Source organism: Leucoraja erinacea, chromosome 5 (genome assembly GCF_028641065.1).
Source record: "Leucoraja erinacea ecotype New England chromosome 5, Leri_hhj_1, whole genome shotgun sequence".
NCBI lineage: Eukaryota > Metazoa > Chordata > Chondrichthyes > Rajiformes > Rajidae > Leucoraja > Leucoraja erinaceus.
The window spans coordinates 218,613-243,308 of record NC_073381.1 but is presented as its reverse complement, the minus strand read 5'-3'; the positions used below and the strand labels follow the sequence as shown (position 1 = coordinate 243,308).

At 51.2% G+C, this 24,696-nt stretch overlaps 1 protein-coding gene across 1 annotated transcript in view; it reads right to left on the bottom strand.

Annotated features, from left to right (window-relative positions):
* The window catches only part of LOC129696874 (probable methyltransferase-like protein 24), a 41,614-nt gene that overhangs the window by 11,369 nt on the left and 5,549 nt on the right, over positions 1–24,696 (bottom strand). The window contains exons 2-3 of the mRNA XM_055634950.1: positions 19,810–19,908; positions 421–560 (exon numbers count right to left, since the gene is read on the bottom strand). Of these exons, the coding sequence (XP_055490925.1) occupies positions 421–560; positions 19,810–19,908 (239 nt within the window). The remainder of the gene's footprint in view (positions 1–420; positions 561–19,809; positions 19,909–24,696) is intronic.

Below are 24,696 nucleotides of genomic sequence, written 5' to 3'. Positions count from 1 at the left end.
CCATGTTGGGCACAACCATTGTGGGCCGAAGGGCCTGTTCCTGTGCTGTACTGTTCTATGGTGTATGTTCTGGAAATATTCAGGGGCCGCCCACGAGGTCACGGGGAGAACGTGCAAACTCCGCAGAGACAGCAACGGTAGTCAGGATGGCCTCTGTGAGGCAGCAACTCTACCGCTGCGCCACCGTGTGGCCGTTGCTTTCCATTGACTTGGCGTGGGAAGGAAGAAGGTTTCCAAATGAATGAATGAATAAGTTTATTGGCCAAGTATTCACATACAAGGAATTTGCCTTGGTGCTCCGCCCACAAGTGACAACATGACGTACAGTTAGGACAGTGACAGTTGGGAATGACACATAAAACGTTAAACATTAATAATAAAACTGACCCTGATAATAATGATAATAAAGGCAGACCTTACCCCACTGAGTAGATGCGACATCGTTGACTCTGCATCTGCCGAGCCAGTTGGAAGCTGTTGTCCAAACAGACAGCCCAGGGGTCCTGCATCTCCTCCGGGTGGTCCGTCATCCCCTTCTCTGCCACGTCGGAGCAGTCAACCTGAGCAGCGACAAGAGTTGAAAGCTAAGATCCTATAGCGAGCAAGATAGACTACTCTACGGTCATGGGCAGATTCATGGGTCCATTTCCGTAACCGGGTTCCGTCTCGGCACCAAAGATCCCGTAGGATACTAGTGCGGAGACGGAAGCCGGTTACGGAAACATCCTCGTAAAAATAAAAGTTCTTCGGTAAAAATCTTCTCCTCATTTTCAGAATTTTAATTTACTAAACACAAACCTTTCCCCCGCAACGTTGATTACACTGCGAGTCGGGTCCAATCGGGTCGGGTTACTGAAATGGATGAAAAAAAGGCCCACGTTCCGTTCCGTTGCGTACTACACGTCAGCCCATTGCATTTAGCAGGAGTGGTCTATCTTGCTCCGCTATAGGTTCTTTGGTTGAAAGTAGCTGGTGTGATCATGAGTAAACGGAGCGGAGCATCGGAGCATTCCCGAGATGCCACAGCCAGGGTGCCCGCCCGAAGGCACATTGGTCGTTCGCTCAGCGTAACCTGGACGGAGCCGTCGGAGACGTCGGGCGCGAGGAGCGAGGGCCAGTCGGAGGGTGAACCAGGGTAACGGCTCCAGTGCCTTCATGGTCGGCTGCAGGAGGTGCCCCCGGGACACAGAGATGGCCGGGCGAGGAGAGAGGAGAGGAGAGGGACGTCAGTTCACGGGAACTGCTCCAGTACATCGAGCGCGCGGGCCCACCCGACTTTGGACTTTGAATAACGGCGCCAAAACATGGCGGCGCCCACGTGTGTAATATATGCAAAAATAATCTCACTGCGCAGTTCAAGAGAGAAGAGAGAGTCCAGAGTGCTTTATTATCATATGTCCCGGATGGGACAATGAAATTCTTACTTGCTGCAGCACAACACAATATGTGAACATTGTATATAATGGGGGAAAGAGAAAAAAAAGTTCAATATATGAAATATAGTGCAGTGATAATATCGTCTTTTGCATTTCAGAGTTCAGAGCTTATTTGTTGCTGTGTTTAATAGCCTGATGGCTGTGGGGAAGAAGCTGTTCCTGAACCTGGACGTTACAGTCTTCAGGCTCCTGTACCTTCTTCCTGATGGCAACGGTGAGGTGAGTGTGTGGCCAGGATGGTGTGGGTCTTTGATGATTTTGGCAGCCGTTTTTGAGGCAGCGACTACGATAGATCCCTTCGACGGTGGGGAGGTCAGAGCCGGCGATGGACTGGGCAGTGGTCACAACTTTTCTGCTCCTGGACGCTCAAGTTGCCAAACCCGGCCACGATGCAACCGATCAGAATCCTCCACTGCCTTCTGTGGCAGAGAATTCCACACATTCACAACTCTCTGTGTGAAGAGAATTTGTCCTCATCTCAGTCCAAACTGGCCTACCCCTTATTCTTAATCTGTGATCCCTGGTTCTGGACTCCCACAACATCGGGAACATGTTTCCTGCAGTTACAGTAAGTGAAAATCTAGCAGGCAAGCAGGATGCTTTCACCAACCCCTCCCCCATTTGAAGGCCACTATTTTCCACCGTTTCTACCGAGTGCTTGGTACTTACTTCCAGCAGCCACTGGTTGTCCTTCAGGATGTACCGAGCCGCAGCCTGGTCCATGCTGGTCACCTGGACGAATTCGGCACAGAGACTCTCACGGCAGCGGCACAACGCTTCAGACAGCCCGGGACTCTTGCACTGAGGCTGCTCCATCTCGCCAGCCCGGCAAACACTCACCAGCCCGGCAAACTCTCACCAGCCCGGCAAACTCTCACCAGCCCGGCAAACTCTCACCAGCCCGGCAGACACTCACCAGCCCGGCAGACACTCACCAGCCTGGCAAACACTAGCCAGCCCGGCAAACTCTCACCAGCCCGGCAAACTCTCACCAGCCCGGCAAACTCTCACCAGCCCGGCAGACTGGCTCACCAGACACTCACCAGCCCGGCAGACACTCACCAGCCTGGCAAACACTAGCCAGCCCGGCAAACTCTCACCAGCCCGGCAAACTCTCACCAGCCCGGCAAACTCTCACCAGCCCGGCAAACACTGCCAGCCCCGGCAAACTCTCACCAGCCCGGCAAACTCTCAGCCAGCCCAGCCTGGCAAACTCTAGCCAGCCCGGCAAACACTAGCCAGCCCGGCAAACTCTCACCAGCCCGGCAAACACTAGCCAGCCCGGCAAACCCTCCCCAGCCCGGCAAACTCTCACCAGCCCGGCAAACTCTCACCAGCCCGGCAAACTCTCGCCAGCCCCGGCTCTCCAACATCCCGGCCCATGCAGTTGATATGAGTTTTCAAGTTCTCGTTGATCACAGAGTTTCTCACGGCATTCCCCTCCCCCTCATCCCCTCCCCCCTCATCCCCTCCCCTCTCTTCCCCATCAATCTCTCTTTCCCTCTTTCCTTCCCCCCCCCTCCCCCCCTACTCCCCCTCTTCTCCTCTCCATCCCCTCCCCACCCCCTCTCCTTCCTCCCTACCCCCTCTACCCCCTCTTCTTCCCTCCATCCCCTCCCCCACCCCCTCTCTCCCTACCCCCTCCCTCCCCCTCCCCCCCTCCCCTTCCCCTCACACATCTCCGACCCCTCCCTCTAGCAGACTGATTGCTGCTTTAAGCTCATCGCCGTCCCTCTGGCAGCCACAACTCACATGTGCAATTAATTTGATCCCAGGAGAGATTATTAATTATTATTTCTTCGACAGCCCTTGAGTTCCAGGATAATTCTACTCAGTGTTGACCTACTTTGAAAAGGAAAGATCTTGCACACATTGACACAAGCTTCCACAGTTCGCTCGGAAATTAACCCGTCACTTACTGCCAGCAGTCAGTAGCGATTGCAAACCACTTTTGAGAATGGAGCAGCTGGGCTTGTACACTCTGGAGTTTAGAAGGATGAGAGGGCATCTCTTTGAAACACATAAGATTGTTAAGGGCTTGGACACGCTAGAGACAGGAAACATGTTCCCGATGTTGGGGGAGTCCAGAACCAGGGGCCACAGTTTAAGAATAAGGAGTAAGCCATTTAGAACGGAGACGAGGAAACACTTTTTTCTCACAGAGAGTGGTGAGTCTGTGGAATTCTCTGCCTCAGAGGGCGGTGGAGGCAGGTTCTCTGGATGCTTTCAAGAGAGAGCTAGATAGGGCTCTTAAAAATAGCGGAGTCAGGGGATATGGGGAGAAGGCAGGAACGGGGTACTGATTAGGGGATGATCAGCCGTGATCACATTGAATGGCAGTGCTGGCTCGAAGGGCCGAATGGCCTACTCCTGCACCTATTGTCTATTGTCTGTTGTCTATTGTCTATGTAGATAGACACAAAATGCTGGTTAAGGGCTTGTCCCACGAGCATGTGACTCCAAGCGGCAAGCGCAACCTAACGTATTCGCTTGAACCGTACGGCCTCGCGTGGCCGGTCCCACTTCGATCGCCGGAGCCGTATGGAGTTGTGCGGAGCTGGTCCCGACATCGCGCGCGGCTCCAAAAACTGACCGTGTTCAAAAATTCCGCGCGGCAACGGCCTGCCAGCCCGGAGCCGCATTGACGCCGTACGCACCGTCTCGACGGGCGTGTGCAGCGTATCGACGCCGTACACAGCGTCTTGAGGCCATACGTCACGCGCGAACTTCCCGCGGACTTCGCTCGAATTTCACGTCACTCACTCGACCTCCGCGCGGCCCCCGCTTCCGGTTTGGTCGCGCTCGCCGCATGCAGGTCGCATGCTCGTGGGACCGGCCCTTAACTCAGTGGGTCAGGCAGCATCTCTGGAGAAAGGGAATAGGTGAGGTTTGGAGTCGGGATAACTTCCTTCAGACTCAAGTTGAAACCCTTCTGTTTCCTTCCTGCACACTTTATAAAGCACTCTGCTGGATTCAGCTTGTCCTCTAGTCATAGGCTCACGGAGTCACAGTCACGGACTCACGGACTCACGGATTCACGGACTCTCGGTCACGGAGACACGGACTCACGGATTCACGGACTCTCGGTCACAGAGTCATACTGATACAGCAGGGAAACAGGCCCTTCGGCCTAACATGCCCACACCAGCCAACATGTCCCATCTACACGAGTCCCACCAGCCTGCGCTTGGCCCATATCCCTCCAAACATATCTTATCCATTAGATTAGATTAGATTAGATCCTTTATTTGTCATTCAGACCTTTTGGTCTGAATGAAATGTCGTTGCTGGCAGCCATATAATAATAATAAACAACAAAACACACAATAAACACAGTTTAACATCCACCACAGTGAGTTCACCCGGCACCTCCTCACTGTGATGGAGGCAAAAGTCTTAAAGTCACTGTCTCTTCCCCTCCTTGTTCTCCCTCTGCGCTGAGGCGATCCAGACCTCCGATGTTGTTACCCCACCGGGCGATGGTGACTCAGTCCCGCGGCTCAACCGAGCTCCGCGAACGGGCCGGTTCAAGCTCCGCGGCCCGGGGGTGGTCGAAGCTGCCGCCCTCCAGTCCAGCGGACGTAGCTGTTGCCGCGGGAGCTCCGGATAAACAGGTCACCAACCTGTGACCCGCGAGCTCCCGACGATGTCGTCCACTGGCCCGCGGCTGAGCCCCGGATTCAGGTCGCCGCCGCCGGAACGCCGCCTCAGCCACCGGAGAACCGTCCCAGCCCCGAGTCGTGCCGCCTTCACCGGAGAACCGTCTCAGCCCCGCGCCGGGCCGCCCTCACCGGAGAACCGTCTCAGCCCCGCGCCGGGCCACTCCTCACCGGAGAACCGTCTCAGCCCCGAGTCGTGCCGCTGCCACCGGAACGCCAGAATGCCGCCGCAGCTCCAAAGACGGCCAGCCTCGCGTTGGTAAGTCCTGGCTGGCTCTGCCTCCGGAGCCTCGAGGTCGGTCGCAGGTTGGAGGCCGCCAGCTCCGCCATTAGGCCTCAGCGCAGACGGAGGCAGAGAAGACGGGATACAACAGAAAGAGTCGCATTCCCCCGAAGGGTGAGACAGAAAACCATTTCAGCAGCCCACCCCCCCCCCCCACACACACATAACACAACCTAATAACCAAAATTCGACTAAAACTAGACAAAAAAACCAACAAAAATAAGTAAAGACAGACGGACTGCAGACGAGCCGCAGCCGTTCCACACACCGCCATCCATGCACCTGTCTAAATGTTTCTTAAATATTGCAATAGTCCCAGCCTCAACTACCTCCTCCGGCAGCTCGTTCCACACACCCACCACCCTCTGTGTGGAAAAAGTTGCCCCTCAAAATCCTATTAGGACTTTTCCTCATCTTAAACCTCTGACCTTTGGTTCTCGATTCCCCTACTCTGGGTAAAAGACTGCATTCACCCCATCGATTCCTCCCTACACGCCTCTATAAGATCACCCCTCATCCTCCTGCGCTCCAAGGAATAGAGTCCCAGCCTGCTCAACCTCTCCCTGTAGCTCCTTGCACCCTTCCCAGTTTAATGCTCCCTGACTCTAAAACTCAATGCCGCAACCAATGAAGCCAAGCCATCCGCACACCATGATTACAACTCTAAACTATTCTCGGCATTAAAGGATTGTATAAGAAAGAACAGCAGATGCTGGAAAAATCAAAGGTTGACAAAAATGCTGGAGTAACTCAGCGGGTGAGGCAGCATCTATGGAGTGAAGGAAATAGGTGACGTTTCGGGTGGAGACAAAGAAGGGTCATTATTCCTTCTCATCCACTCTGCCCCGCTGAGTTACTCCAGCATTTTGTGCTTGTCTTTGGTGTAAACCAGCACCTGCAGTTCCTTCCAACACATTCCAATGTTGCCATTTCTCACAATGCACACTCTCATATATTGCTGTTACACTGAAGGCAGTCTATGTCATTTGGCTTTCATTTGTACTGTTTCCTTGGCCAGTTTTCCTGCCAAAATGATTTTTTTTCTTGGCTGGAGATGCATTTGGTGCAGTCCCTGTTTGAGTATGGCTCCCTGTGTTAGTGGCAGCTGCTCAAGGGATTGTGACTGGGGGTGAGATCAGGGGTGGGTGTTCAACATGAGGAGAATTAGCTCATTCCCCCATCACAATGCTGATTGTTTCACGATAGGGCTGAGCGTTTCAAGTACAAGGAAGGGAAACAGCATACAAAGGATAGACTCCAATATGCTGGAGTAACACAGTGGGACAGGCAGCATCTCTGGAGAGAAGGAATGGGTCGAGACACTTCTTCACATTGGAAGACCTTCTTCAGACCGATCTGAAGAAGGGTCTCGACCCGAAACGTTGCCCAAATGTTGAGGGGGAGATTTTATAAAAACTTACAAAATTCTTAAGGGGTTGGACAGGCTAGATGCAGGAAGATTGTTCCCGATGTTGGGGAAGTCCAGAACAAGGGGTCTCAGTTTATGGATAAGAGGGAAATCTTTTAGGACCGAGATGAGAACATCATTTTTTACATCATCAATTCTCTGCCACAGAAGGTAGTTGAGGCCAGTTCATTGGCTATATTTAAGGGGGAGTTAGATGTGGCCCTTGTGGCGAAAGGGATCAGGGGGTATGGAGAGAAGGCAGGTACAGGATACTGAGTTGGATGATCAGCCATGATCATATTGAATGGCGGTGCAGGCTCGAAGGGCCGAATGGCCTAGTCCTGCACCTATTTTCTATGTTTCTATGTTTCTATTCCTTTTCTCCAGAGATGCTGCCTGTCCCGCTGTGTTACTCCAGCATTTTGTGTCTGTCTTCGGTTTAAACCAGCATCTGCAGTTCCTTCCGACACACTGTGGTGGACGTTTCATAGGCAATCAAACACAGACACCAGGTGAACTGTAAACCACAGGAAAGTATCGCGAGCAATGACTGTGGCACGGTAAATGGCACGGTGGCGCAGCGGTAGAGTTGCTGCCTCACAGCGCCAGGGACCCGGCTTCCATCCTGCCTATGGGCGCTGTCTGTACGGAGTTTTACCTTCTCCCTGTGGCCGCGTGGGTTTTCTCCGGGTGCTCTGGTTTCCTCCCACACTGTTGACGACGGACAGGTTTGTAGGTTAATTGGCTTCAGAAAAATTGTAAAATCGGCCCAGGATAATGCGTAACATAGAAACATAGAAAATAGGTGCAGGAGTAGGCCATTCGGCCCTACGAGCCTGCACCGCCATTCAATATGATCATGGCTGATCATACAACTCAGTATCCTGTACCTGCCTTCTCTCCATACCCCCCTGATCCCTTTAGCCACAAGGGCCACATCTAACTCCCTCTAAAATATACCCAATGAACTGGCCTCAACTACCTTCTGTGGCAGAGAATTCCACAAATTCACCACTCTCTGGGTGAAAAATGTTTTTCTCATCTCGGTCCTAAAAGACTTCCCCCTTATCCTTAAACTGTGACCCCTTGTTCTGGACTTCCCCAACATCGGGAACAATCTTCCTGCATCTAGCCTGTCCAACCCCTTAAGAATTTTGTAAGTTTCTATAAGATCCCCCCTCAGTCTTCTAAATTCTAGCGAGTACAAGCCGAGTCTATCCAGTCTTTCTTCATATCAAAGTCCTGACATCCCAGGAATCAGTCTGGTGAACCCTCTCTGTACTCCCTCTATGGCAAGAATGTATTTTCTCAGGTTAGGAGACCAAAACTGTACGCAATACTCCAGGTGTGGTCTCACCAAGACCCTGTACAACTGCAGTAGAACCTCCCTGCTCCTATACTCAAATCAGGATAATTTTGTTTTGTTTAGAGATACAGAATTGAAACAGGCCCTTCAGCCCAATTAGTCCCGCGATTGCCCATACACTAGTTCTGCCCTAGCGACAATTTACACAAACCTGTTAATGTACAAAGTTTCAATTTTAGACTTCAGAAACACAGGAGGTAGACAAAAATGCTGGAGAAACTCAGCGGGTGCAGCAGCATCTATGGAGCGAAGGAAATAGGCAACGTTTCGGGACGAAACATTGCCTATTTCCTTCGCTCCATAGATGCTGCTGCACCCACTGAGTTTCTCCAGCATTTTTGTGTACCTTCGATTTTCCAGCATCTGCAGTCCCTTCCTAAACACAGCGCATAAACAGGCCCTTCAGCCCATCAAGTCTGCACTGACCAGCGATCACCGCAATATACTAGCTCTGCCCTTACACGCACTGGGAACAATTTACAGAAGCCAATTAATCTACAAACCTGCACGTCTTTGGAGCGTGGGAGGAGACCAGAGGCACCTGGAGGAAACCCACGCAGGTCACGGGGAGAAGGTACAAACTCCGTACAGGCAGCACCCGTAGTCAGGATGGAAGCCGTGTCTCTGGCGCTGTGAGGCAGCAACTCTACCGCTGCACCGCTTTGAACGATTAGAACAAGAGTTCCCAACCGGGTGGGAAGGGGGGGTAAATTCCGCCTACCCAGGGGGTAAATCTGTTGATTGTGGATTTGTAGATATTTTTCCTCATTGACCTGACTGTGTTCGGTTCTGGTATACCGACCAGTGTCTGTTCATCATTAGTTGGTCATGAATAATTCTTAAGGGGTCGGACAGGCTAGATGCAGGAAGATTGCTCCCGATGTTGGGGAAGTCCAGGACAAGGGGTCACAGCTTAAGGATAAGGGGGAAGTCCTTTCAAACCGAGATGAGAAGAACTTTTTTCACACAGAGAGTGGTGAGTCTCTGGAACTCTCTGCCGCAGAGGGTAGTCGAGGCCAGTTCATTGGCTATATTTAAGAGGGAGTTAGATGTGGCCCTTGTGGCTAAGGGGATCAGAGGGTATGGAGAGAAGGCAGGTACGGGATACTGAGTTGGATGATCAGCCATGATCATATTGAATGGCGGTGCAGGCTCGAAGGGCCGAATGGCCTACTCCTGCACCTAATTTCTATGTTTTCTATGTTTCTATAAGTGAAATAACATTGTTATCATGTGTTATTAAAGTTGCCAGATGGAAACAGGACGACAAAGGTTTCGAACCAACCCCTGCATTAGAGTAAATGGGTTGTTGGTCAGCATGGACTCGGTGGGCTGAAGGGCCTGTTTTCACCTTGTGTGTGTGCCTCTCTCTCTCTCTCTCTGTATAAAAGCTCGCTAACAGAGAGACCTCAGTACTGGAGGTTTCCCAGACCGCTGGTCAGTGAGTGATGAGCTGTCTGAGAACGTTTCTCCGGAGACCACGCTGAAAGCATTAAAGCAATCTCGGAGGGTACAGTGAGGTCATGCAACAGCTCAGCCTTGGAGCAATCGGGATTAACTTGTTCGTCAGAACTGTGCCTCAAATATCACGAGCCCAAGGGCGTTCCTTCGAAAAAACCTCCAAAACTTTTCACATTAGTGAAAATAAAAGACTTGCAGATGCTGGAAGTCTGATCCAAATCCCAGGGAACGCCAGGGGCAGCCCGGTGGTACAGCGGTAGAGTTGCTGCCTCACAGCGCCAGAGACCCGGGTTCCACCCTGACTACGGGCGCTGTCTGTACGAAGTTTGCACCTTCTCCCCATGACCTGCGTGGGTTTTCTCCGAGATCTTCGGTTTCCTCCCACACTCCAAAGACGTAGAGATTTGTAGGTTTAATTGGCTTGGCAAAAATTATAAAAATTAAAAATATTACAATGTTAATTCCCGGGATGGCGGGACTGTCATATGCTGAGAGAATGGGGCGGCTGGGCTTGTACACTCTGGAGTTTAGAAGGATGAGAGGATATCTCGTGGCCTGCGGCAAAGAGGCAAGGAGTAGGAGTAAACGGGTCCTTTTCACAATGGCAGGCAGTGACTAGTGGGGTACCGCAAGGCTCAGTGCTGGAACCCCAGCTATTCACAATATATATTAATGATCTGGATGAGGGAATTGAAGGCAATATCTCCAAGTTTGCGGATGACACTAAGCTGGGGGGCAGTGTTAGCTGTGAGGAAGATGCTAGGAGACTGCAGGGTGACTTGGATAGGCTGGGTGAGTGGGCAAATGTTTGGCAGATGCAGTATAATGTGGATAAATGTGAGGTTATCCATTTTGCTGGCAAAAACGGGAAAGCAGACTATTAACTAAATGGTGGCCGATTGGGAAAGGGGGAGATGCAGCGAGACCTGGGTGTCATGGTACACCAGTCATTGAAGGTAGGCATGCAGGTGCAGCAGGCAGTAAAGAAAGCGAATGGTATGTTAGCTTTCATTGCAAAAGAATTTGAGTATAGGAGCAGGAAGGTTCTACTGCAGTTGTACAGGGTCTTGGTGAGACCACACCTGGAGTATTGCGTACAGTTTTGGTCTCGAAATCTGAGGAAGGACATTATTGCCATAGAGGGAGTGCAGAGAAGGTTCACCAGACTGATTCCTGGGATGTCAGGACTGTCTTATGAAGAAAGACTGGATAGACTTGGTTTATACTCTCTAGAATTTAGGAGATTGAGAGGGGATCTTATAGAAACTTACAAAATTCTTAAGGGGTTGGACAGGCTAGATGCAGGAAGATTGTTCCCGATGTTGGGGAAGTCCAGGACAAGGGGTCACAGCTTAAGGATAAGGGGGAAATCCTTTAAAACCGAGATGAGAAGAACTTTTTTTCACACAGGGAGTGGTGAATCTCTGGAACTCTCTGCCACAGAGGGTAGTTGAGGCCAGTTCATTGGCTATATTTAAGAGGGAGTTAGATGTGGCCCTTCTGGCTAAGGGGATCAGGGGGTATGGAGAGAAGGCAGGTACGGGATACTGAGTTGGATGAACAGCCATGATCATATTGAATGGACGTGCAGGCTCGAAGGGCCGAATGGCCTACTCCTGCACCTATTTTCTATTTCTATGTTTCTATCTCATTGAAACATACAAGATTGTTAAAAGGGTTTGGACACGCTAGAGGCAGGAAACATGTTCCCGATGTTGGGGGAGTCCAGAACCAGGGCTCACAGTTTAAGAATAAGGAGTAAGCCATTTAGAACGGAGACGAGGAAACACTTTTTCTCACAGAGAGTGGTGAGTCTGTGGAGTTCTCTGTTTCAGAGGGCAGTGGAGGCCGGTTGTCTGGATGCTTTCAAGAGAGAGCTAGATAGGGCTCTTAAAAATAGTGGAATCAGGGGATATGGGGAGAAGGCAGGAACGGGGTACTGATTGGGGATGATCAGCCATGATCACATTGAATGGCGGTGCTGGCTCGAAGGGCCGAATGGCCTCCTCCTGCTCCTATTGTCTATGACCGCATGGGTTTTCTCCGAGATCTTCGTTTCCTCCCACACTACAAGAATCGTACAGGTATGTAGGTTAATTGGCTTGGTGTGTGTGCAAATTGTCCTGAGTGGGTGTGTAGATAGTGTTAGTGTGCGGGGATCACTGGTCAGCACGGACTCGGTGGGCCGAAGGGCCTGTTTCTGCACTGTATGTCTAATCAAGAATCTATCTATTTCATGCTTGTTTCCATGCTGTACGATTCCATTACTCTATGACTGTGGTATGTGTATGTTCCCCACAGCAGCATGTGACATTGTGCAGATGTGGACACTCATGCTCGAGTCTGGCAAAGTGCCTATCCAGCTGTTGGAACCATTTATTCTGCATCTGGTGATACAGGGACATGGGTTGCCACAGGCCTGCGACCCCCCTTCCATTGACCCCCAGCAACACCTCACGCTGCCTCAGCAAGGCAGCAGAATGGATGATCACTAGGGTCACCAACTGTCTCGTATTAGCCGGGACATCCCGTATATTGGTTTGTCCCGTACTGGACCGCCCTTGTCCCGTATTTGGCCGCTACTACTCGGGTCGAGGGGACTGTCGGGTCGGAGCGCCGCGTCCAGCCCCCGCCTCACCCGTCCCGGCGTAGTGCAGCCCGTGGAGTGCAGCAGCAGGGCCTCGCCCGTGGCCCCGTCGGTGCGGCAGCCCGGCCAGCTGTCCGACCTTCGGGCCTTCGCTTACCGCCGACACCACCGCCACCCCTCCTTCTCATGGCCGATCATCGGTTCAGGAGTTGGACGGGGCGCCGGACTTTGCGCGCGACATCACGCGGCCTCAGCTGGCCCGCCGGCTGGACTTTGTGCGCAGTCCAGCCCCCGGGCCAATTCATCATTCACCCAGCCACGGCCCAGTCAGTCAATGGGAAAATTTGTCCCGTATTTTGACCCTTTGTCCCTTATTTTGGAGTGAGATAGTTGGCAACCTTAGTGGTCAAGGACCAGGGGCGGAAATCGCTATCAAAACATGGGGGGGACACAATTTCTTAGCTGCGCGCGCGCGCACACACACACACACACACACACACACACACACGCGCGCGCGCTGACCTGGTTGGTGACCGACTCCGAACTCCAGCAACAGCAGCTTCGTCCGCCCCGAATCGTGGGGCTTCAATCGGCCCATTCGCGGGGCCTTTCATCGCCCAGCGCGGCTTTAAACCGGTTGCGGGATCTTCCATCGCCCGGCGGGGGCTTCAACATCGGGAGCCTCGATCTCCTCGATGCAGCAATTTGACCACGGGGTGGTGGAAGATCCCGCGGCCGATTTTAAGCCAGGCCGGGCGATGAAAGGCCCCGCGAACGGGCCAATTCAAGCTCCGCTCTATGATCTTTGCTCCACCAGGACGTCTCCCTCCTACAATCACTATTCTCTATCCTCAGTCCCACCCTCCTACTTCCACCTCTGACTGACACCTCCCTCCTCCAATCATCGTGCTGAATCATCATGGTCCCCTCCCACTGGCTGCTGACTGACGTATCTCTCGTCCAATCGGCGCCCTCGATCATCAGTCCCACCCCCACTGTCTCGCGGAAAGCTGAGATTTTTACTAGATTTGGGATTTCCACCCCTGGGGGGGGGGTCTCTTTCTCCCCAGTCACTCCCTCTTCTCTCCTCTCCCGTCAAGCAAGAGATGCAGACCCTGTGAGCCTATGAGAGGAGAACTGGGTAAGAGAAAGGGAGACACAGGGAGTGGCGTCTCGATCAAAACCCAGCGTGCTGGAGGAACTCACCAGGTCAGGCAGCATCTGTGGGTGAATGGACAGGAGACGTTTCGAGTCAGGACCTTTTTGCAGAGGAAGGGAGTATCACAGATAGTGTGTGATCAGGGTTGCCATGGAGATAGTCATAAGTAAGTAAGCTTATTGGCCAAGTATTCACATACAAGGAATTTGCCTTGGTGCTCCGCCCACAAGTAACAACATGAAATACAGTGACAGTTACCTAAGATTCAGAAAACACTAAACATTAATAATAATAGTACATTAATGATAAAACACCATTGATCAAACATGTGAACCAACAAAATACCAGATCAAAAAGGAGGCTACAGATTTTTGGCTGTTGAGTAGAGCAACTACTCGTGGATAAAAACTGTTTTTATGTCTGGCTGTGGCAGCTTTGACAGTCCGGAGTCGCCTTCCAGAGGGAAGTGATTCAAAGAGTTTGTGGCCAGGGTGAGAGGGGTCAGAGATGATCTTGCCCGCTCGCCTCCTGGCCCTTGCAGTGTACAGTTCATCAATGGAGGGAAGGTTGCAGCCAATAACCTTCTCTGCTGATCGGACGATTCGCTGCAGCCTCCAGGTGTCGTGCTTGGTAGCTGAGGCAAACCAGACCATGATGGAGAAGGTGAGAACAGACTAGAGAGATACAGTGTGGAAGCCGGCCCTTCAGCCCAACTCACCCACACCAGCCAACACGTCCCAGCTACTCTAATCCCACCTGCCCGCATATCCCTCCAAACCTATCCATGTAGAAACATAGAAATTAGGTGCAGGAGTAGAGGCCATTCGGCCCTTCGAGCCTGCACCGCCATTCGATATGATCATGGCTGATCATCCAACTCAGTATCCCACCCCTGCCTTCTCTCCATACCCCCTGATCCCTTTAGCCACAAGGGCCACATCTAACTCCCTCTTAAATATAGCCAATGAACTGGCCTCAACTACCTTCTGTGGCAGAGAATTCCACAGATTCACCACTCTCTGTGTGAAAAATGATTTTCTCATCTCGGTCCTAAAAGATTTCCCCCTTATCCTTAAACTGTGTGACCCCCTAGTTCTGGACTTCCCCAACATCGGGAACAATCTTCCTGCATCTAGCCTGTCCAACCCCTTAAGAATTTTGTAAGTTTCTATAAGATCCCCTCTCAATCTCCTAAATTCTACAGAGTATAAACCAAGTCTATCCAGTCTTTCTTCATAAGACAGTCCTGACATCCCAGGAATCAGTCTGGTGAACCTTCTCTGCACTCCCTTTTGAATTTTGTAAGTTTCTATAAGATCCCCCCTCAACCTTCTGAATTCTAGTGAGTACAAGCCGAGTCTATCCAGTCTTTCTTCATATGAAAGTCCTGCCATCCCAGGACCTGTCTATCTGTTTCTGAAACGTATTCCTGGTCTCAACTACCTCCTCTGGCAGCTTGTTCCATAACACTTGGTGATGGGCGCTGTTGAGCCATGGACCCAGATCACCTCCTCCATCAGGCTATCAGCAGAGAGCAGAGGTCACCCCGACTGAAGTCCTGTCACCCCTTTGCTCCACATGGAAAACAACTCCTAACATCCATCCAGCCAACTGAGACAAAAGCACGCTGGATAGCCACCAAGTGGTCACAGGGGTGGTTGGTTTCATCTCCATTACACAGCTACATCTCTTCACCAGATAAAAGCTGTCCAGGGCCTGACCTCCCCAGAGGAGCATGGATGAAACTTAACAGACTTGGTACTGGAGTTGGGCGTTTCAATGCCAGCGTGTGGAGATGGGGGCTCCCTCCGCCAGAGCCCAGCCTGTGAATGCGGAGCAGAACAACAGACAGCCAACCATGTCATCTCTGGGTGCCCGCTCTACCACCCACCAAATGGAGCTGTGTCAGGGCCTGGCAGATATTGACACCAACAGAGGCAACAACCTGGCTGCTCAACACCCACCCGGCTTGAGATCTAACTATTCCTTTGGTTTATTTGTGTTTTATTCGCAAGAAAAAGCTGTAAATTGGGTTTCCACAGACAATAGGCAATAGACAACAGGTGCTGGAGTAGGCCATTCGGCCCTTCGAGCCAGCACCGCCATTCAATGTGATCATGGCTGATCATCCCCAATCAGTTCCCCGTTCCTGCCTTCTCCCCGTATCCCCTGACTCCGCTATTTTTAAGAGCCCTATCTAGCACTCTCTTGAAAGCATCCAGAGAACCGGCCTCCACCGCCCTCTGAGGCAGAGAATTCCACAGACTCACAACTCTCTGTGAGAAAAAGTGTTTCCTCATCTCCGTTCTAAATGGCTTACTCCTTATTCTTAAACTGTGTGTGTGTGTGTGTGTGGCCCCTGGTTCTGGACTCCCCCAACATCGGGAACATGTTTCCTGCCTCTAGTGTGTCCAAACCCTTAACAATCTTGTATGTTTCAATGAGATACCCTGTCATCCTTCTAAACTCCAGAGTGTACAAGCCCAGCTGCTCCATTCTCTCAGCATATGACAGTCCCGCCATCCCGGGAATTAACCTTGTAAACCTACGCTGCACTGCCTCAATAGCAAGAATGTCCTTCCTCAAATTAGGGGACCAAAACTGCATTTGCAAGAAGAAGGTGTGTGTGACAATAAATGATCTTACAAACTTAAATTGGGTTTCCACAGATGCTTGGACACAAATAAATCATCTTACAACCAGCAGGTCTTGAATGCAAGCCCCAGTTTACATATCGGCCAATTCCCGACCCAAAATGTCACCAGTTCCTTCTCTCCAGAGGTGCTGCCTGTCTGTCTGACCCGCTGAGTTACTCCAGCATTCTGTGTCGGTCTTCGGTGTAAACAGGTGTAAGTGTGACATGCCGTCAGAGTGAAAGCAAACACGAGTCGGCCAAAGCAACGCTGTCATTCTTTGGGAATCCCATTCCCGAGGGTTGGATCGCATTCCACTGGCAGCTGCCTAATTCCAGCTGCAGTTCCAGGCTGCTCCTGACACAACCTGAGACAGCTGCATCAGCCTCTGCGCACAGGAGGTCAGAAGTGCCAGGAGCAGAATTAGGCCATTCGGCCCATCAAGCCTTGAAAAGACTAGGCTTGTGTCCTCTGAAGTTTAGAAGGATGAGGGGATATCTTATAAAAACATATAAAATCATAAAAGGACCGGACAAGCTAGATGCAGGAAAAATGTTCCCAAGGTACACAAAAAAGCTGGAGAAACTCAGCGGGTGCAGCAGCATCTATGGAGCGAAGGAAATAGGCGACGTTTCGGGACGAAACGTCGCCTATTTCCTTCGCTCCATAGATGCTGCTGCACCCGCTGAGTTTCTCCAGCTTTTTTGTGTACCTTCGATTCTCCAGCATCTGCAGTTCCTTCTTAAATAAAATGTTCCCAATGTTGGGCGAGTCCAGAACCAGGGGCCACACAGTCTTAGAATAAAGGGGAGGTCATTTAAGACTGAGGTGAGAAAACACTTTTTCACCCAGAGAGTTGTGAATTTGTGGAATTCCCTGCCACAGAGGGCAGTGGAGGCCAAGTCACTGGATGGATTTCAGAGAGAGTTAGATAGAGCTCTAGGGGCTAGTGGAGTCAAGGGATATGGGGAGAAGGCAGGCATGGGTTATTGATAGGGGACGAGCAGCCATGATCACAATGAATGGCGGTGCTGGCTCGAAGGGCCGAATGGCCTCCTGCACCTATTGTCTATGTTTCTATGTTTTTTCACCCTGCTGTAGGAAGCGAGTCACAGTGTATCTTGTATCTTGTAGGATGTTGCCAGGACTCGAGGGTCTGAGCTATAGAGAGACGTCCATGAGTCTATGAGCTCATAAGTAATAGGAAGTGAATTAGGCCATTCGGCCCATTGAGTCTATGCCACCATTCAATCATGGCTGATCTATCTCTCCCTCCTAACCCATTCTCCTGCCTTCTCCCCATAACCCCTGACACCCGCACTAATCAAGAATCTATCTATCTCTACCTTAAAAATATCCACTGACTTGTGGCCTCCACAGCCGTCTGTGGCAATGAATTCCACAGATTCACCACCCTGTGACAAGAAATTCCTCCTCATCTTCCCTAAGAAACGTCCTTTAATTCTGAGGTTGTGACCTCTAGTCTGGGACTCTCCCACTAGTGGAAACATCCTCTCCACATCCACTCTATCCAGGTCTTTCACTGTTCTGTAAATTTCATCCTTCTGCACACCCACTGTGTCCCAGGGCCACATCTACACGCCAGCCTCGTCTGTTCATTCACAGCAAGTGGCGGACACTGATGCTGTCCATTCCTGATTGACCCTGGTAAGGGTTGAGGCAACACCACAAATGTCCTTGCATGAGAGGGCTGTCCGGGGTTACATGGAGAAGGCAGGAGAATGGGGTTGAGAGGAAAAGACAGATAGAAACATAGAAACAATACACAATAGGTGCAGGAGGAGGCCATTCGGCCCTTCGAGCCAGCACCGCCATTCAACGTGATCATGGCTGATCATCCCCAATCAGTACCCTGTTCCTGCCTTCTCCCCCATATCCCCTGACTCCGCTATCTTTAAGGGCCCTATCTAGCTCTCTCTTGAAAGCATCCAGAGAACCGGCCTCCACCCAGGCAGAGAATTCCACACACTCACCACTCTCTGTGAGAAAAAGTGTTTCCTCGTCTCCGTTCTAAATGGCTTACTCCTTATTCTTAAACTGTGTGGCCCCTGGTTCTGGGCTCCCCCAACATCGAGATGAATGGCGGAGTAGACTTTATAAGTGATGGGCTATTTTGCCCATCAAGTCTAGATGTGGCCTGTAAACGCCAACCCCCACCTTACACCAAACTTGCTGTAGCTTCATCAGTTTAAGAAGGAACTGCAGATGCTAGAAAAATCGAAGGTAGACAAAAATCCTTGGAGAAACTCAGCGGGCGAGGCATCATCTATGGAACGAAGGAATAGGCGACGTTTCGGGTCGAGACCCATCTTCACACTGGTGTGGGGGTGGTGTAGGGGGGCGGGAAGAAGAAAGGAAGATGCGGAGAGAGTGGGCTGTGGGAGAGCTGGGAAGGGGAGGGGAAGGAGGGGGAAAGCGAGGACTACCTGAAATTGGAGAAGTCAATGTTCATACCGCTGGGGTGTAAACTACCCAAGCGAAATACGAGGTGCTGCTCCTCCAATTTGCGGTGGGACTCACTGTGGCCATGGAGGAGGCCCAGGACAGAAAGGCCGGATTGGGAATGGGAGGGGGAGTTGAAGAGCTGAGCCACCGGGAGATTAGGTTGGTTAATACGAACTGAGCGGAGGTGTTGTGCAAAGCGATCGCCAAGCCTGCGCTTGGTCTCGCTGATGTAGAGTATGTGATAGTAGGTTCATGACTGATAGCAGCAGAATTAGGCTATTAAATTAAGGCGGCACGGTGGCGCAGTGGTAGAGTTGCTGCCTTACAGCACTTACAGCGCCAGAGACCCGGGTTCGATCCCGATTACGGGCGCTGTCTGTACGGAGTTTGTACCTTCTCCCCGTGACCTGCGTGGGTTTTCTCCGAGATCTTCGGTTTCCTCCCACACTTTGAAGGCGTACAGTACAGGTTTGTAGGTTCATTGGCTAGGTATAAATATAAAATTGTCCCTAGTGGGTGTAGAATAGTGTTAATGTGCGGGGATCGCTGGTTGGCACGGACCCGGTGGGCCGAAGGGCCTGTTTTCACGCTGTATCCCGAAACTAAACTAAACTAAAAAAAATCTATAATATCCACTACAGATCATTCCACACTGAACACAGAGAGAGACAACGTCCTGGAGTAACTCAGCAGGTTAGGCGGCATCTTTTTCACACAGAGAGTTGTGTGAATCTTCTGTAATTGGCGGGACTGTCATATGGTGAGAGAATGGAGCAGCTGGGCTTGTGCACTCTGGAGTTTAGAGGGATGAGAGGGGATCTCATTGAAACATATAAGATTATTAAGTGTTTGGACACGCTAGAGGCAGGAAACATGTTCCCGATGTTGGGGGACTCTAGAACCAGGGGCCACACAGTTTAAGAATAAGGAGTGAGCCATTTAAAACGGAGACGAGGAAACACTTTTTCTCACAGAGAGTGGTGAGTCTGTGGAATTCTCTGCCTCAGAGGGCGGTGGAGGCAGGTTCTCTGGATACTTTCAAGAGAGAGCTAGATAGGGCTCTTAAAAATAGCGGAGTCAGGGGATCAGGGGAGAAGGCAGGAACGGGGTAATGATTGGGGATGATCAGCCATGATCACATTGAATGGCGGTGCTGGCTCGAAGGGCCGAATGGCCTACTCCTGCACCTGTTGTCTATTGTCTATTGTCTATCTTGGGACAACATGGATAGGTGACCTTTCTAGAGATAATTGTAAGCATGAATTGTCTTTCCGCTGACTGGTTAGCGCGTGACAAAAAGCTTTTCACTGTACCTCGGTACAGGTGACAATAGACTAAACTGACTGCCCACCTGAGTGGTGCTGATGTAGACCAGAAAGCGAGCAGCTTCGTCCTCCAAGGAGTGTTGCGGACTGGCCCAGGGCTGGAGTTCGATGTGCCAGCGGAGTGACTGTAGAGGAAAGACAGCCCATGTTAGTGAGATCATCATCACATCATAACATCATAAGTGATAGGAGCAGAATTAGGCCATTCGGCCCATCAAGTCTACGCCAACATTCAATCATGGCTGATCTATCTCTCCCTCCCAACCCCATTCTCCTGCCTTCTCCCCATAACCCTTGTTTCACAGAGTGCTGGAGTAACTCAGCGGGTCAGGCAGCATCTGTGGAGAACATGGATAGGTGATGTTTCACAGAGTGCTGGAGTAACTCAGCGGGTCAGGCAGCATCTGTGGAGAACATGGATAGGTGACGTTTCACAGAGTGCTGGAGTAACTCAGCGGGTCAGGCAGCATCTGTGGAGAACATGGATGGGTGACGTTTCACAGAGTGCTGGAGTAACTCAGCGGGTCAGGCAGCATCTATGGAGCTAAGGAAATAGGCAACGTTGCCTATTTCCAGAAGGATTTCGGCCCGAAAAGTTGCCTATTTCCTTAGTTCCATAGATGCTGCTGCACCATAACTCAGCGGGTCAGGCAGCATCTGTGGAGAACAGGGATAGGTGATGTTTCACAAAGTGCTGGAGTAACTCAGCGGGTCAGGCAGCATAACCATATAATATAACCATATAACAATTACAGCACGGAAACAGGCCATCTCGACCCTTCTAGTCCGTGCCGAACGCATAATCTCCCCTAGTCCCATCTACCTGCGCTCAGACCATAACCTTCCATTCCCTTCCCGTCCATATAACTATCCAATTTATTTTTAAATGATAAAAACTAACCTGCCTCCACCACCTTCACTGGAAGCTCATTCCACACAGCTACCACTCTCTGAGTAAAGAAGTTCCCCCTCATGTTACCCCTAAACTTCAGTCCCTTAATTCTCAAGTCATGTCCCCTTGTTTGAATCTTCCCTACTCTCAGTGGGAAAAGCTTTTCCACGTCAACTCTGTCTATCCCTCTCATCATTTTAAAAACCTCTATCAAGTCCCCCCTTAACCTTCTGCGCTCCAAAGAATAAAGCCCTAACTTGTTCAACCTTTCTCTGTAACAGCATCTGTGGAGAACATGGATGGGTGACGTTTCACAGAGTGCTGGAGTAACTCAGCGGGTCAGGCAGCATCTGTGGAGAACATGGATAGATGACGTTTGGGTCAGAACCCTTTTATGTTCTATATTTGATGTTCAGCCTGCACAGATGCTGCCTGACGTGCAGAGTATTTCAAACAATTTCTGTTTCGAATGGGAAATTGCGTTTTTCCCGAAGTTAGACACAAAATGCTGGAGTAACTCCGCGGATCGGGCAGCATCTCCGGAGGGAAGGAATGGGTGTGACATTTAGAGTTGAGACAATTCTTCAGACTGACGAAGGGTCTCAACCCAAAACGTTACCCATTCTCAGTCAGAAGAAGGGTCTCAACCCGAAAGGTCACCCATTCCTTTTCTCCGCAGACACTGCCCGTCCCGCTGAGTTACTCCAGCATGTTGTGTCTATCTGCGGTTTAAACCAGCATCTGCAGTTTAACTTCCTAAACATTTTGTTTCATTTACCCAGCACTGAAATTCTTCACCATTCTTCAGGCTTGTGGTTTGGTGACCATCACTGGCTTCAACATTTTTGAAAGTAGTGAGTGTATCAAGCTGGCTATCCAAGCAAAACCATGCTGTTTGTGTGACTTCCACACATTAATTTTCCTCCCAGTTTAATTTGCTACTGGTTTCTGCTTTTCGCCACTGCGGTAAGTTGTAAGCCGAACAAACACAATAACATGTAAACAGATACACATGTAGTCTAACCACAAAGAGGCATCTGATCTTGTGCATTCAATTCTGCTGGGTGTTAGGAAATGCAATGTTAAACTCTTGCCTGGAGAGGCAAGGAACTGCAGATGCTTGTATCGTGAGTAAAGTATCCGGTAGGCGGCGCGACTCTACAGCCCGTCCGCGTTTTTATTATTTTTTGTCTATGTTTTTATGTAGTTTTTGTTATTTTTTTGTTGGTGTGTGTGTGGGGGGGGGGGGGTGGGGTGGGAGGGAGGGGGTAACTTTTTAAATCTCTCCCTGCACAGGAGACCCGACCTTTTCTTGTCGGGTCTCCGTTGTCGTTGGGGCTGCAACGAGGAGCGGCCTCCAACAGGAGAAGACCGGGGACTCTGGTGCCGACGACTCACCGTCACCGTCGCGGAGCTGGCCGAGTCCGGAGCGGGTGGAGCGGTGGTGGAGCTGCTGCTGCTGCTGCGGCCCGACCTCCGGAGATTCGGAGGCTGCAACTGCGGGTCTGCGGACGGCGGCACCGGGAGCCCGCGGGTCCCTGGAGGGAGACCGCTTTTCAGGGCTCCTGCAACGGCGACTTCTCCCGCCCGAGTTGCGGGGTCGAAGAGCTCCTGGAGCGGGGCCTTACAGCACCGCCCTGCGCGGCTTGGAATGGCCGCGGGACTCTGCGAGCGCACGCTGGGGGCTCCAACACCAAGACCCGGTGTGCGACCTTGCACCACCCGGCGTGGCTTTAATGGCCGCGGGACAATCGCCATCGCCAGCCGGGGGCTTTGACTTTGACTCTGACATGGGGGGGGGGGGGGGGGGGGAGGAGTGCAGTGGAGAGATAAGTTTTTTTGGCCCTCCATCACAGCAATGTGATGGATGTTTATGTAAATTATGTTGTGTCTTGGGTCTATGTGTTTGTAATGTATGGCTGCAGAAACGGCATTTCGTTTGGACCTCAAGGGGTCCTAATGACAATTAAATTGTATTGTATTGTAAAGCACAAAGTGCTGGAGGAACTCAGCAGCAGCAGCTGTGGCGGGTGGACAGACCCTGGTGCAGCGGTAGAGTTGCTGCCTTACACCGCTTACAGCGCCAGAGACCCGTGTTCGATCCCGGCTACGGGCGCTCTCTGTGCAGAGTTTGTACATTCTCCCCGTGACCCGCGTGGGTTTACTCCGAGATCTTCAGTTTCCTCCCGCACCCATCGAGCCAGCACCGCCATTCATTGTGATCATGGCTGATCATCCCCAATCATTACCCCGTCCCTGCCTTCTCCCCATATCCCCTGATTCTGCTACTTTTTAAGAATTCTATCTAACTCTCTCTTGAAAGCATCCAGAGAACCGGCCTCCACCACCATCTGGGGCAGAGAATTCCACAGACTCACCACTCTCCGTGTGAAAAAGCATTTCCTCGTCTCCGTTCTAAATGGCTCACTCCTTATTCTTAAACTGTGTGGCCCCTGGTTCTGGACTCCCCCAACATCGGGAACATGTCTCCTGCCTCTAGCGTGTCCAAACCCTTAACAATTTTATATGTTTCAATGAGATTCCCTCTCATCCTTCTAAACTCCAGAGTGTACAAACCCAGCTGCTCCATTCTCTCAGCATACGACAGTCCCGCCATTTTCGGGAATTAACCTTGTGAACCTACGCTGCACACCCTTTTTTCACACAGAGAGTGGTGAATCTCTGGAACTCTCTGCCACAGAAGGTAGTTGAGGCCAGTTCATTGGCTATATTTAAGAGGGAGTTAGATGTGGCCCTTGTGGCTAAAGGAATCAGGGGGTATGGAGAGAAGGCAGGTACGGGATACTGAGTTGGATGATCAGCCATGATCATATTGAATAGCGGTGCAGCCTCGAAGGGCCGAATGGCCTACTCCTGCACCTAATTTCTGTTTCTATGTTTCTAATAGCAAGAATGTCCTTCCTCAAATTAGGGGACCAAAACTGCAGACAAATACTCCAGGTGTGGGCTCACTAGGGCCTCTGTACAACCGCATGTAAACAGGCCCTTTGGCCCATCGAGTCCATGCTGACCATTAATCACCCGTTCACACTAGTTCTATGTTATACCACTTTCTCATCCACCCCCTACACTTTAGAATGTAGAGATACAGCGCGGAAACCGGTCCCTCGGTCCACCGAGTCTGTGCCGACCAGCGATCAGCCCGTACACTAGCACTACCCTGCACTGTAGAGGGACGAGTTACAGTTATCACACCATACCAGGCAGCGCCTGAGGTTGAGATGGACGCCGGCTCTCTGGCGCTGTGAGGCAGCAACTCTACCGCTGCGCCACCGTGCCGCCTTCGAGGAGGAAACCCTCGCAAAATGGACAAGAAAACAACTCGCCAAAACCTGTCTCACCAAGAAATCCAGTCGGCATGATGGTGGCACGGTGGCGCAGCGGTAGAGTTCTGGCCTCACAGCGCCAGAGACCCGGGTTCGATCCCGACTACGGGCGCTGTCTGTACGGAGTTTGCACGTTCTCCCCGTGACCTGCATGGGTTTTCTCCCAGATCTTCCGTTTCCTCCCACACTCCAAAGGCGTACAGGTTTGTGGGTTAATTGGCTCGGTGGAAATGTAAATTGTACCTGGTGTGTGTAGGATAGTGTTATTGTGCGGGGATCGCTGGCCGGCACCGACTCGGTGGGCCGAAGGGCCTGTTTCCGTGCTGTATGTCTAAACTAAACTGAAGTGTAAATGTGAACTGAGGTCACAAAGCCCACAACACCCGGGTCCTCACAGCTTATTGCTAAGTGGATACTGGACTCCCTGAAGGTTATATATCAGCAGGGTACTCTGGCAACTAAAGCCACAAAACTATTTACTGTGAATAGGACTGTGTGTACAGTGGAAACATTCAAGGGGGGAAATGCACAAACACTAAACATTTGTCAAAGTACCACAGATACACCATAGAAATCTCAGCACTTCAACTCCCCCTCCCATTCCCAATCTGACCTTTCTGTCCTGGGCCTCCTCCATTGCCAGACTGAGGCCCAGTGCAAATTGGAGGAGCAGC